The sequence below is a fragment of the Camelus dromedarius genome, chromosome 14 (assembly GCF_036321535.1).
Source record: "Camelus dromedarius isolate mCamDro1 chromosome 14, mCamDro1.pat, whole genome shotgun sequence".
Lineage (NCBI taxonomy): Eukaryota > Metazoa > Chordata > Mammalia > Artiodactyla > Camelidae > Camelus > Camelus dromedarius.
This window is the reverse complement of record NC_087449.1, coordinates 13,094,079-13,107,064: the sequence shown is the minus strand read 5'-3', so window position 1 is coordinate 13,107,064 and position 12,986 is coordinate 13,094,079. Positions and strand designations below refer to the sequence as shown.

The 12,986-nt window shown below is 34.7% G+C and overlaps 1 protein-coding gene across 8 annotated transcripts in view; it reads right to left on the bottom strand.

The window, feature by feature from the left end:
• ZZZ3 (zinc finger ZZ-type containing 3) overlaps window positions 1-12,986 on the bottom strand; it is a 92,986-nt gene that overhangs the window by 52,855 nt on the left and 27,145 nt on the right. For 4 of the 8 annotated variants that reach the window (XM_031465413.2, XM_031465416.2, XM_031465417.2 and 1 more), the window contains exons 2-4: window positions 8,367-8,499; window positions 6,713-6,865; window positions 249-1,804 (exon numbers count right to left, since the gene is read on the bottom strand). The exons of 1 other annotated variant lie outside the window; for it this stretch is intronic. In XM_031465413.2, coding sequence (XP_031321273.1) covers window positions 249-1,753 — 1,505 coding nt within the window. In that variant the 5' untranslated portion in view covers window positions 1,754-1,804; window positions 6,713-6,865; window positions 8,367-8,499. Of the gene's footprint in view, window positions 1-248; window positions 1,805-6,712; window positions 6,866-6,915; window positions 6,935-8,366; window positions 8,500-12,986 lie in introns of those variants that run through there. 3 more of the 8 variants (XM_064493435.1, XM_031465415.2, XM_064493434.1) reach the window with 3 other exon arrangements.

Here is a 12,986-nt window from a genome sequence, read left to right as displayed (position 1 = left end):
GACGTGTGAAATATCAAAACTAGAAAACCATATTGCCACTGAAGAGAGTAATAAAGCTGGATATTAAGTCTTTTTTTTGGAGATTTTTTTTTTTAAGAGTTGAGAATATCATGGTGTTAAATCTAAAATTTCAGTTAAAGCATTATTTTTAGCTGTAATAAAAATGCTATAGACAATTATGAATAGATACTGAAAACTTGGGGAATAATAAACAAAGCAGAATTCATGGTTACCATATTTACACATACTCTTTGTTGTGTTTCAGTGCCACATGATCTGATTCAAAGTAATAAACATCGGGATCATCATCTTCCTCTTCTGTAATGTGTGGATTGGCACTCTCTTTGGCGGATGGCAAAAGTCCAGTACTGAGTCTTGCCTCTGAGGATGGTTTACTTAGTCCTTCACTCCCAGAATTTTCAGAGTCACAACATATCCCTTTTTCATTCTGAGAAATTTCATCAGGATTTGAGAGAGACTCACTTATGGTATCACTAACAGTTGCCTTTGTTTCACTGGGGTTAAGATTCGTCTCCTCAAACTGTCCGTTTTCTCTGCAAGGAGAACTGGTTTTCGTGGGGCTGCCTCTGGGAGGGGCCGCCCTCCGTGGCGAAGCTCTCAGAGTGTACCGGTGCTCTTGCGGTTCTGACACAGACGTCATGTGAGCCGAAACACAGTCTAGGACAGAAGATGGCTCTGGTTCTCCGGACACGGGCATGATCTCAAGACTTGAGTCCAGGGCGTTACTGGTGTTTTCATTACACTGCTCTTTTGAGGCACTGCTATCTCCCACCACATCTACTTCCTCCTCAGAATCCCTTAAAGATGAATGGATTTCAGAAAGGGGGCCTGCAGCTGGCTCAGCAGTCAGCTCGTTAACACGTTCCGCAGGCAGGCAGGCAGTTACTATTTTGTGGTCCTCCAACTTGACCTGCACTTCTGAATGTGTGCAAGGCACGTTATGGTCTATATAACTGTCCTCCTTCCTACTATCAAGGAACATTGAAGTGTGGGTATTCGAACCCCCATTTTCAGCTACTGATTTTTCCTGCAACACATAGGAACCAGTGCTATTTTGTTTAGTGTTCCCATCGGGCTGACAGTCACCACAGTTTATAACAGCTGAATCACTGACATCAACACCATTGACAGCCAAATAGCCTGTGATTTCTTCAACTACTGTAGAATTAAGTGGCCCTTCCTCACTGACATTCACCTTTTTAATTTCCCTTTTCTCACAATCATCCAGTATAAGACATCGACAAGCTCGTTTAGTCCCTTGAAAATCTGCATCATTGTCCACTACTGTACTCCTCTGTTCTACTGACTCCTTGTCTGATTTTATAGGTGAATCTTCTTCTGAACTGTTTGGTGCTTCAGATCTAAGACAACGCTTAATTCTTTTTAAAACTGGTGAAACAGGTTCTGTTTGCCTTCTCTCACAATTTTCTACAGCCTGCCTCTCTATGTTATCTTTTTCTGAAGAAGGAAGTCCTCTTTTCCTAGGGCTTACCCATGATTCTCGAGTACTTTGCTGTTTTATATCAGTAGTTCTTCCATTATTATTTCCTTTCTGAATTTGCACAGGCTCTGGTCTCTTCTTTGGTGATCTTGAACGCACTTGAGAATGAGCAGAGATTTCTTCAGGATGAGCAATGCTACGATTCCTTAAAGTTCTACCACAAAAAGATTCATCCAAGCCGTTTAACCCCACTGTTGATCTTGTAACACGAGTAGATCGGGAAGCAGCCATACTATGGCAAGTCCCTACAATACGGTCATCATGATCCACTCATTGGGAAACCTTCAAAAACGTAAACAAAATAATGAGAAAAAGGTAATAGTTAATATACCTAAAACAAAAGTATAAAGCTATAACTTTTTAATCCACTGTATAGCCAATATTAATAAATTATGTGATATAATTTCTTTTATTAACATTTCCAAAAGTGATAATAAGCTAACAATTAATTACATGGCACTTAATATGTCTCAGGAATCATTCTGTATGCTTTACATACATTAACTTGCTTAAGTCTAATGACAATTAGAATAAGCTATTGTCATTCCTACTTTATAAATGAGGAGACTGAAGTGCTAACAGTCTAAGTAATCTGTCCAAAGCCACACAGCTAGTAAAGTACAGGGCTGGGCTCTAGATTCTATGCTCTTAACCTGCCTCACTGTGTGTTTGCCTCTCAGTTACACAGAGGCAAAGGGCCCAGAAAGACCTCTTTCAAAAGACAGGATTTCATCTTGGTTATTAAAACAATAATCTTGAATTTATACAGCAGCTATCACAAAAACTATCCCAATCACTTCTCAAGTGTTCTCAGAACATTTCTGGGAGGTTAAAAAGACGGGCTCTTCTCCTTTTAATTCACTCTTACTAAGATGAGTCAGGTCAAATCCTTTGATAATAAACTACATGGCACCAAAAAAATGCTGGCTACAGAATTATTTATAATTAAGCAGATGGGTAGAAATCACAACCCCAGCTTGCACCTGCTAAGAGCAAAACAGAGCAAAGCCAAGTCACCCTGGTCTCTAAAAGTAGAGCTATAAATTACTAAGTGAAAGGAAGTATTCTAAAGAGGACAGAAGAAAAAGAGAAGGCACCCCCACCAAGCAAATATTACACTTAAGAAATGGGGAATACACACGGAACCCCATCCTTTCCTTCTTCAAGCTACTGAGTGTGTGTGGATGCCACAGCACTAATGCATGTTAGGGAGATGAGCAGGTTGTCTGGTGTGGATGCTTTGGTGTTTCTATGATACAAATGAGAGAGAAACTGAAAAATGTCCTGACTGATCCATCTGGATAAACTGGTTCAGTGATTATTTTCCAAAGGCTCTCCCATCAAGTAGAATAAAGGGGTTTTAAGATAGCAAGTCTCAATTCTTCTGCTCCTCTTCTGTTTAGCTTCCAAAGGATACTTTGCCACTTCACTGCCTAACTTACAATGGGGTGTAGGATGGACAAAGAGGCTAGTAATGTTTGTAGCACAAAACTGTACAGTAACCTCTCCCCTCCTTCCTTCTGCCATCCTTCCCACTGTCCCACCTCCCATAACCCTCCAAACGCCATTGACCCCTTCCCCCACAAATCACGTACAATCTCTTCTGCTTCAACTGGAAGTATCCAACAGTTGGAAAGGTTATGAAGAACTACAGAAGATACAGCAACATGCTACCACATACAAAAAAAGAAACATTAAAAGAAATTGTCTTCCTGCTCCTACCTGCTGACAAAATGAATTGAGAAAGTATCCTATAAAATAAGTAAGTTGGCTGAATTTCCTTTCAGAGTATAACACACTTTCAAATTTTTAATTAACAATTTGTTTTAAATCTTACAAGACTCACAAAATCAGCCTTGGAATTAAAGAATGAAAATTTGTTCTAGAGAATTCCACAGCAATCATGTGAACAGTAAGCAAAAAATACTGAACAGAACTTAGAAATATGTTTTTCCAAGTACACTTTCACTGTTCCAGGACTCATTAGCGAGCTCTGACATGTAATTCTCCTTTGTTAAAATCTTGTTATTAAGATTACATTCTGTCTCTTTTTATGTGCAGGTAATAAACACTGAATGACCCACAAATATCACTTTTAATTACAAAATTTTAAGTTTTCAAAAGAGCACAAACTAAAAAAATTATTAAAATCAATTTATCTGTTTCTTGCACCCAAATCTGAAGCTTTCAAATTTGAAGATTACAGATTTTTAAAAATTAAATATCTATATAAATGTAACAAATAAAATGTAAGTTAATTTTATAAATAAATTTTTACTTATAAAATCTAATGCAAATATATATCTTCAATGCAAATTTGATTATATTCATCATGATTTCTGGTTTAAAAACAATATTGGCAATAGTGATATTTTATAATCCCACATCCTCATAAAACTGTTTGCTTTACTTTTTAAAATATGATGCCGATCAAGGGCTTATAAACTTCAAATGATTCCAATTAACAGGCATTCCTAGCCCTTTTCTTTCCACACCAATTCAAATATGAGAAATTTCTGCCTCATTATTATTAATAAAATAAAACTATTAGTAGCACCCAAAACTACTCACGAAGAATGTATATATAGATTTCAATATTGTAGAACATACAAAAAACATATTCATATCATTATAAAACACCACCTATAATGGCTTATTTTTCATCATTCCATTGATCAAAAACTGATCAATATGAAATATTAAAACTTTTTTCATTTCTTTTGCTCCTTAAAAATTTTTTTATTCTGTTCAATAACTACAGTGAAGCCCAAGTTTTAGAGTTCTCAAATTCTATGCTATTGGGCCCTACCTAAAGTGAAACTGTTTTGTGACAAGAATTTCTGTGGTACCTCAAACTCTTGTAGCTCCAAGTGTGGTCTAAGAACTAGCACCATGGGCACCTACTGGAAGCTTGTTAGGAACGCAGAATGTATCAGGCCCTGCCCTAGACCTACCAGTTCATCAGATTCCCTGGGTCACTGAATGCCTACTAAGGTTTGAGAAGTGCTGCCTTAGACCACTGCATCGAAACCATATTCTGTTAAAATACATCAAGTTTCAAACTAAATGAGACCTATTTATAATAAATCCTTTAATTCTTTATTTGATCCTAATACTAAAAAATTTATAAATAAAACCATGATCCCTTCGGCTGAGGAAGCACCAAAGAGGATTATAAAAATCTCCTGCCTGAAATTAACTTATTACATATACTAAGGCAATAAATTGCCTAAAATTATGAAGATTAGAGTTGGATGAAATTTTAACACTCTTCCCTCTGATAATTTTTTCTTCTGTTCTACCCTTTTCTTCCTATCTTTTCTATTTTTGGATAAGCATTTATAAAGACACATATTTTCTGTAGTTATCTGATAAGCTGAATGCAAAATTCAATTACCAAAAAGAGACTAACAATGTCCTGATTATCTCAACCAAATCTCAACAGGGCTTGGCCAGACCTTGCAAGGTACAGCCCAAAGCAGTTGTCTTCCTCATTTTAGCTACATTAGCACAAGAGTTACTGAGGAAATTCACTGAAAAAGTTTGGAGCACAAAATTGTATTTCTGCCAAAAATTAAGTTGCTAAAGGAACAGAAAGAAACTCGTTTATAAACTAAGTATCTCAGAAAATACCCCTGCTAATTAACTAGTCAACATGGAGAAGACATTAGCCAGCACACAACTGGAACTGGAAATTCAATCACTCTAGTTGTAGAGTTAAGGGAAACTGTTAGCTAACAGGTTCATATGGGCAAAATCCAATCTAGCAACTAGAATGAAGCTTTTCCTATATGTTATCCACCAACTAATGAATAGATAGCACTTTCTAGAATAAAGGGAAGAGAATATAATCAAATGCTAGAATTCCTTTCTCCCCCACCCTCAAAAGTTTTCATATTATTAGAGGGCATATCTGAGGACAGTCAACCAAATTTTAGCCTGTCCATTGACATTAAGCCCCAAATCCTATCTATAATCCCACATATCTCACCCATTTACTTGCTGTTGAACTACCAATTTGAGTCTACTTTTACCTCAGATCTATCTAAAGGATTCTGAAACACTCTTCGAAACAGTATCAGCTATGTTTCAGATCATAAATTTCCAGCCCCTGTGACAACATCTGCAGAGCTGTATCAGTAAGAACTGAAAGGAATAATGAGCATTAAACTAAAATGATCCACCTAATGAAACACTACTCCAGCTATCACCTTTACTTAAAAGAAAAAAATCTCGAAAGATATTTCAAAGACACTGCCTGTAAGCTTTGGTTCCACAGTAATCACCAAAGTAGGATGGTTTACGTTGGGAACTGAGGGACTGACAATCCATCAGTGTCATAGCTGGTACTTATTAGCGTAACATTTAGTTATATTAAGTGAATCATTTTTAGGAAACTGGTCGTAATAACATGTAGACAAACCAAAGTGAAAGCCAAAAAGAATAAGAGCAATTCAGAAGCGTTACCGATGATTCTTTTCCTATTTGTCTACAACATAAACATGAACTGTTTAAAAATAGTTCAGAGACTATCTTTGTCATACAAATCTTTTAAGACAAATTTTTTCAGTTGGGCAATTATCACTATTATCTATAAGGTTAAAAGTATAAAGTTTAAAAAGAAGGAGAGTGAAACCCGGGAGCCATTTACACAATTCAACTTAGTATTAGCCTCTTTGAAGCCTGGGAACTCTTATCATGTACTGTCTTGTATAAAGGCATTGCTTCTTTCTTCCCCATTAAGAGAGTCAGATATATGACTGACTGATTGATTGACTGATTGACTGACTGATTGATAGACTGGCAGAGACAGAGAGACAAACACAGATACAGATAAAGCTGAATGAATGAGGAGAAAGAAAAGTCTAGGAATTTCATAATGCCCTTGAATCAAAAAGTACCTACACATATCTACCCATATCTACCTATGTCAAAGATAGATATAATGCTCCAGAGATTCCAAAGCACATAGTCACTTCATTTATCCCCTGTTGGGAAAAGAGTGGGAAATTATTTCATTCATAACCCATCCCCTATAGCTCCAAATTCCTACGAACAGCTAGCAAGACTGCACAATTTTCCACATACAGAAGGAAGTATAGAAAAATAACAAGCGTCCTCTCCTCAAATACAAGCAAACAAACAAATGAACTATAGTTGTCTTCACTACTGCAAAACTAAACAACTTACCTGTACAACCAAAGATCTATCATTGTGGAAATATTATCTCTTTCCTTATATCCTGAAGGAGTTGGAGCTATGATCTAGAATAGAGCTTAAGCATCAGGGTTTCAGACTCTCAGCTTCAGCCATGGAGAATACTAGAACTTCCTAAATTTCTTTCTTTAAAATAAAATAATAAAAAACAGAATTAAAGAAGCAAATTAACTTACGCTAATAGATTTTAGCAACATCTTTGATAATTCTTGTTAACTTTGTAGCTTGTAGCCTCAGAGAAACTGGAAGAGAATTTTTAGAAACCAACAAAAACAAACCAAAAAGAGCTTGAAATATATTAAATCCTTACAACAACTCAATATTATTTTGAGTCAAAATGTGACTCAGTTCTTTTCTAGAGTGTAAGGCAATATTGTTTTGAGGTGACCCCAAGACTGCCCTCAATAAGATTTCTCATACAGAATTTATAATCTCTTATTCTTATTCGAGGCCTTCCCAAATTTTGGCTTTCGAGGATGCAAAACTGGAGACTGACAACAAAAATAATTTAGGTTATGCACCCCAAAGCATAAACCAAGTCTTCTATATCTACATGATAACTTTGATGGTAAAGTGCTACAAGATTCCATCATAAAGGGAAATTCCTATTATTTTGGGCATATGGATTTTCAACGAGGACAAAAATGAGGATTTTCTGGTTTTAGTACCCAGTTGGCTAGATATTTTAGGGGATTAACCTAAATACAATGCATTTCTTGGACAGTCTAGTTAATCACAGTTTTACTTTATAGTAATGCATTATGATATCCTTTTCAGAGAACCTGGCTAAATGGGTTATTATGAGTTCCTATTTGGAAATAAGGAGGAACACTAGGAAAAAGACTAGCAATGTTTGTGATAGAAACTGTCACATAAACATAAAACTAGATATTCTAAAAGTGACACTATTTTTGGTAAAGGACTGCCATTTAAAAACTGATGCAATCATCAAAGCTTTGTAAACTAGATTTACTGCCTAGTTTTAGTCAGCCAGAGGGGCTAATATCTAGTATCTATAGATGCAATCTTCCCCAGATATGTCTAGTAAATTCTCAAAAGCACAAGTAGGAAAATTGTCTAAAAAAATCATTTAATCCCACATTAAAAAATGTTCTAAATTAACATGAGGAGGGTGCTCAGTAAAACATGATTCTATAAAAAAGTAACTTGACTTGAAATTTCACTTTTCTTGTAACAAGGATTTCAACTGCCAACTCCTTTATACTCAATCCCAAAATCCTTTCACAAACATGGTAAAACATTACAGTCTATAGTGTGTGGTGGTGGCGGCAATCATCAGAGCCAGAGAGGATCCACAATTTTGGATGTGTTTCTGAGTATTCACGGGCATGCCCATTCCAGCACTCTATCGAGTTCCAGACAGTCATATGACTATCCTATTTACTAGAGGAACATCACCCATTACGGTATCTGCCAGACAAGGAGATCTGCAACTGCTATTTTTTACAGAAGAACCGATACTTACAGCTGAGTCCTACCAATATGAAGATAAACAGGATCATGCAGATATGTTTCTTAAAAGTCTAATACACTTAAAAAGAAACTTCAATTACTTCCACTAACTAAAGCCCGCTTGGCCTTAATTAAGATTACATTTTTTTCTTACCTTTATTAAAGTGTTTCGCCTAGTATTTGATTCCCAAGCGTCTGCATTTATCTGTCATCACTGTTAATGTCCATGTGACATTGAGACTTCAGGTATTAATTATTTATATGGTTGTACTAGCACAACTTGGTATCTGTGAAGGGAAACCACAATATAGTCACTACGGATGTGTTACTATTTATAGATTTGTGGATAAAACTGATAATATTTCTTAACACACAGCACACTGTATTTTCTAAGAAACTTCACAAATAATTCCTTATATTTAGCTACAAAATGTTATTTTCAACAGATTTAACACGAGTTAACACTCTTACAAAGGCTTCTCAGGGTCCTCATAGAAAATATTTCAAAATTCAACTCTAAATTAAAATTCTTACAAATTTTAGAGCTCCTTAGATTCCTTTTCCAATGTATGTATCTCATTTTCCAGAAGCCTGTAATTTCTCAGACATTAATTAGAAAAGTACTTTCTTTGTTTTATGGTAATATTAGGGAATAAATCTATAAAGCTTAAGAATGCAGTAAAAAAGATCATGACTTTCCCCTAAATATGACTTTAAAACATTCGATGTCCTTTAAAGTAATAGCTTTATCTTGTTAGATTATCCCTCTGTGACTAATTTGTCCATGTTATTTTAATGCAAACAGAAAGTGAATTATGACCAACTAAATCAAGACGTAGCTGTAAAAAATGTTCCTTAAAAGTAAGCTTCTTAGAACATATACTTGGTTACAGAGTATGAGTCTGAGAAACATAATGATGTGCTTACAATGATGACAAAAAGCACCATGTAAAACTTTAAGTCACTTCTACCCATTTATTAGTGGAAAAATAAGCTAAAAAATATTCATACACACACACACACACACACACACGTATCAAAAAAGAAACCCATCAATGACATTCTAAAATGATGCAACATGGTATGGTGTACCACTCCAAATTCCTGTATAATAAAAAGAAGTAAAAATCTACATAGAAAATACAGATAGCCTTACACCTGCTTTGTGGATAAAATTTGTTACTGGTATTGTCAACCTGCAGATGTTCTCAGTGAAGTTTCACTATCAATACAGTAGAAAACAAATATGTTAATTATATCTCAGTTTTTTTCATTGGAGGAAAAACACAATAAAGTATAGTGATTCAGAAACACTGATACCTATCCTCAAACACTTAATTCTCTATGCATTTGATTTCAAATGTTAAAAAAGTAATGCTATGAAAAATCAACACAAATGTAAGTATTCCCAAACTTAAAAGTTGATATAAACTCTCTTGTAATGAGCAAGGAGTTACACCAGCCAAAACTCTTATATTTCCTACATTGCATTCTTCATTTCACTCATTTCAGATTTAAGATTCTGCACAAATGTTATGTGCTTTCTGGAGCAGATACACTACTTAGAATTTTGGCAGGCTACAATAGTTTTTAAATTTGAACTATTTAAACATAGAACTTACTCCCATAAGTTTAAAAAACTTAGCTATTCTGTCTTTTAAAAAGCATACAAAACAGAAAACAAACTATTTAAACCCCATTCCTAAGACCTTATTTGTTCCTTGCCACAGAGCTTTGCTTGTTTTCACGTACTAACAAAATTCATTGACTATTCAAGTATTCCAAAAGCAAATCCAAAAACCAATCCTGACTGAAAAGAATTACTTTTTCTACTATTTGCAGTCTAACACTAGTACTACTGTGTTAAACAGATTATAGGATCTCAGATTCATGGCACATATGAAATCACCTCAAAAGACTACAGAAAATCTCACTAGAAAATATTATCAGTTCTAGTGATATAGCAAAGTTATAAGCCAAACAACTTACTACAAAACTGTGACATCTAAGCTACATGCAGCCTAAATTATTAGACACTGAAATTTCTTCTTTCAGTTTTATAAGATCTTGGGGAAAAATTGAGAACTAAGGTTATACTATATACCCTATTCTTCAGTTGTCATGAGTGGAAATATCAAACGTGCACTCTATCTTTAAATGATTTTAAAAGAAAACAGAGAGAAAATTCAAAGCTGGTTATAAAAAGCATCAAGATAATGGTCAAAGACAAAAAAAAAACACTTTTCTTAGACAAGTAAGCTTATCACAATTACTTGCTAGAGAGCTGAACTGAATTTTCACTTGGTACAAAGTATGACCAAAGAACAACACACTTTCCTGGCCCCCTAAATTGTTTGGAACCACAGGTCCAATGCCTTGGATGACTCCTACTAAAGATTTTAGAGATAAGCCTATTTCACAGTCAACAGAAAGGAAGTAGAAAGAGCATCAGATTTGGTGGAAGGAGATGCCTCCTCTGACAATGAGCAAACCATTTTGCACTTCGGTGCTTCGTTTCTTCATCTATAAAATAAGAGGAGACATAATACGTGCCTACTACTTCTCAGGGTTATTGTGAAGTTCAGTGAGATTATGTCTGTGAAGTACCGTAGCTTACTGGTTTTCAAACTGTAATGTATATAAGAAATTCCTGGAATCAACTGCCCCAGAAATTCAGATTCAGCAGTTCTGGACATGCATGCATAAATCTTTATTTTTAATTAACTACTTCAGGTCACTCCAAATTAGAGGTTCCCAAAAAAATGAGGATCATATTTTGGAAAAAAAAAATCTATCACTTTCTTCTAAAACTTTAGTGTTTCTAAGTATTATCCTAGGGACTTGTTTAAAATGCAAATTTCTAAAGCACATCCTTAGAAATTCAGATTCAATAAAGTTGGGGCAGGGCACAGAATCCTCATTTTATCAAACACTACAAGTAATTCAGATGTAAATAGCTCATGACCCATTCTTTTAGAAACCCTGCACTAGTATGTAAACCTACATATTGCTCAAACTGTTCCCCACCTGTCTAGCATCATCATCAATGATCAACCTTAGGCCTTCACCATCTCTCACTTGAATTAACCCACCTGCCTTGAAATTGGTCCCTCTACTTTAAGAGTTTTCCCTTACAAATGCATGGTCTAGAGACGGATCAAAAATGCACATTTTCTGTCACTTTCTTATCTAAAGTCATTCCAAGGGATTTCCACTTCTGGCCAAGACAGGGTAATAACAGAAATGAGATTTATGTTCCTATCCAAAACAACTAGAAATCTGGACAAAATATATGAAAATGTTTTTCAGATACTGGAAACCAGACAGTGTAGGACAGTGAACAATGAAAGAGAAGAACACAACAACCAGGAAATGGGGAAATACAAGATTCTTATACTATATCTGAAGTTGCATAATATAATTTCAAGATACATTGTGTTAAATTAAAGATGTATACTATGAACCCTAAAAGTAAACACTATTTTAAAATGATAGTTAATAAGCCAACAAAGGAAATAAAATAAAATATAAAAAAGAAAAAACAGTCAACCCAAAAGAAGACAGAGAAAAGAAAACAAAGAACATATAGGAAAAACTTCTAACAATGGCAAGGTAGTAGATTTAAACTATCAAATGTAAATGGTTTAAAAACAGTTTAAAAGAAGTTTAGTTATTTGTAAAAGGTTGACTGGAAAGAATAATTAATCAATAACTTTTAAAAGATTCAATTTATATAAATTGTGACCATGATGGAATTAAATTAGAAATCAATACTAAAAGTATATCTCAAAAATTCCCACATATGTCAAAATAAATAACATGGTTCTAAATATCCTATGAGTCAAAGACGAAGAGAATTGAAGGGAAAAACTAGAAAATAGTAGAACTAAATGAAAATAAAAACACAACATATTAACATCTGTGGCTTCCAACAAAACCAGTACTTAACAGGGAAATTTACAGCAGCAAACATATTAGACCAAAAAAGGGGGCAGTGGCAGGAGACTCAGCTCAGAATCAGCGTTCACCTGAAGAAACCAGGGGAAAAAAAGAATGTAATCCATATAAAAAAGAAAGGAAATAATGACAAGTCAATGAAATTGAAAACAGAAAAAGAGAAAAATCAATAAGCCAAAAGATGGTTCTTTAAGAAAAATCAATAAAATGGATAAATCTCTTGTTAAACTGATCAGGAAAAAATATATAAATTATTAATACTAAAAAACAAAGAAGAGATACAACTGTAGATTCTATATTTAAAGATAATTATTCCAACAAGGGTATCAAGACATATCATGGTGGGGAGGAGTAATAATAATCTTTCCAAAAAATGATGCTAAAACAACTGGATAGCCACATGCAAGGGAAAGTTGCACCCCTATTTTGGATCACATTCAAAAAAAAAGAACTCAAAATGAATCAAAGACCAGTATGTAGGAGCTCAAATTATAACCACCTTTGAAGAAAAGTAACTGTAAGTCCTGTTACCTTGGATTAGACAGTGGTCTCTTATATATGACTCTAAAAGCACAAGCAACCAAGGACAAACACTACATAATTCCACTTCCGTTTGGTACCTAGAGTAGTCAAATTCATAGAGGTAGAAAACAGATCAGTGGTTTTCAGGGACTAGAGGAAGAGGAAAATGGAAAGTTACTGCTTAATGTATAGTTTCAGTTTTACAAAATCAAAGGAGTTCTGGAGCTGGAAGGTAGTGATGGCTGCCCAACAATGTGAATGTAATTAATGCTAGTAAAAACTGTACACTTTAAAA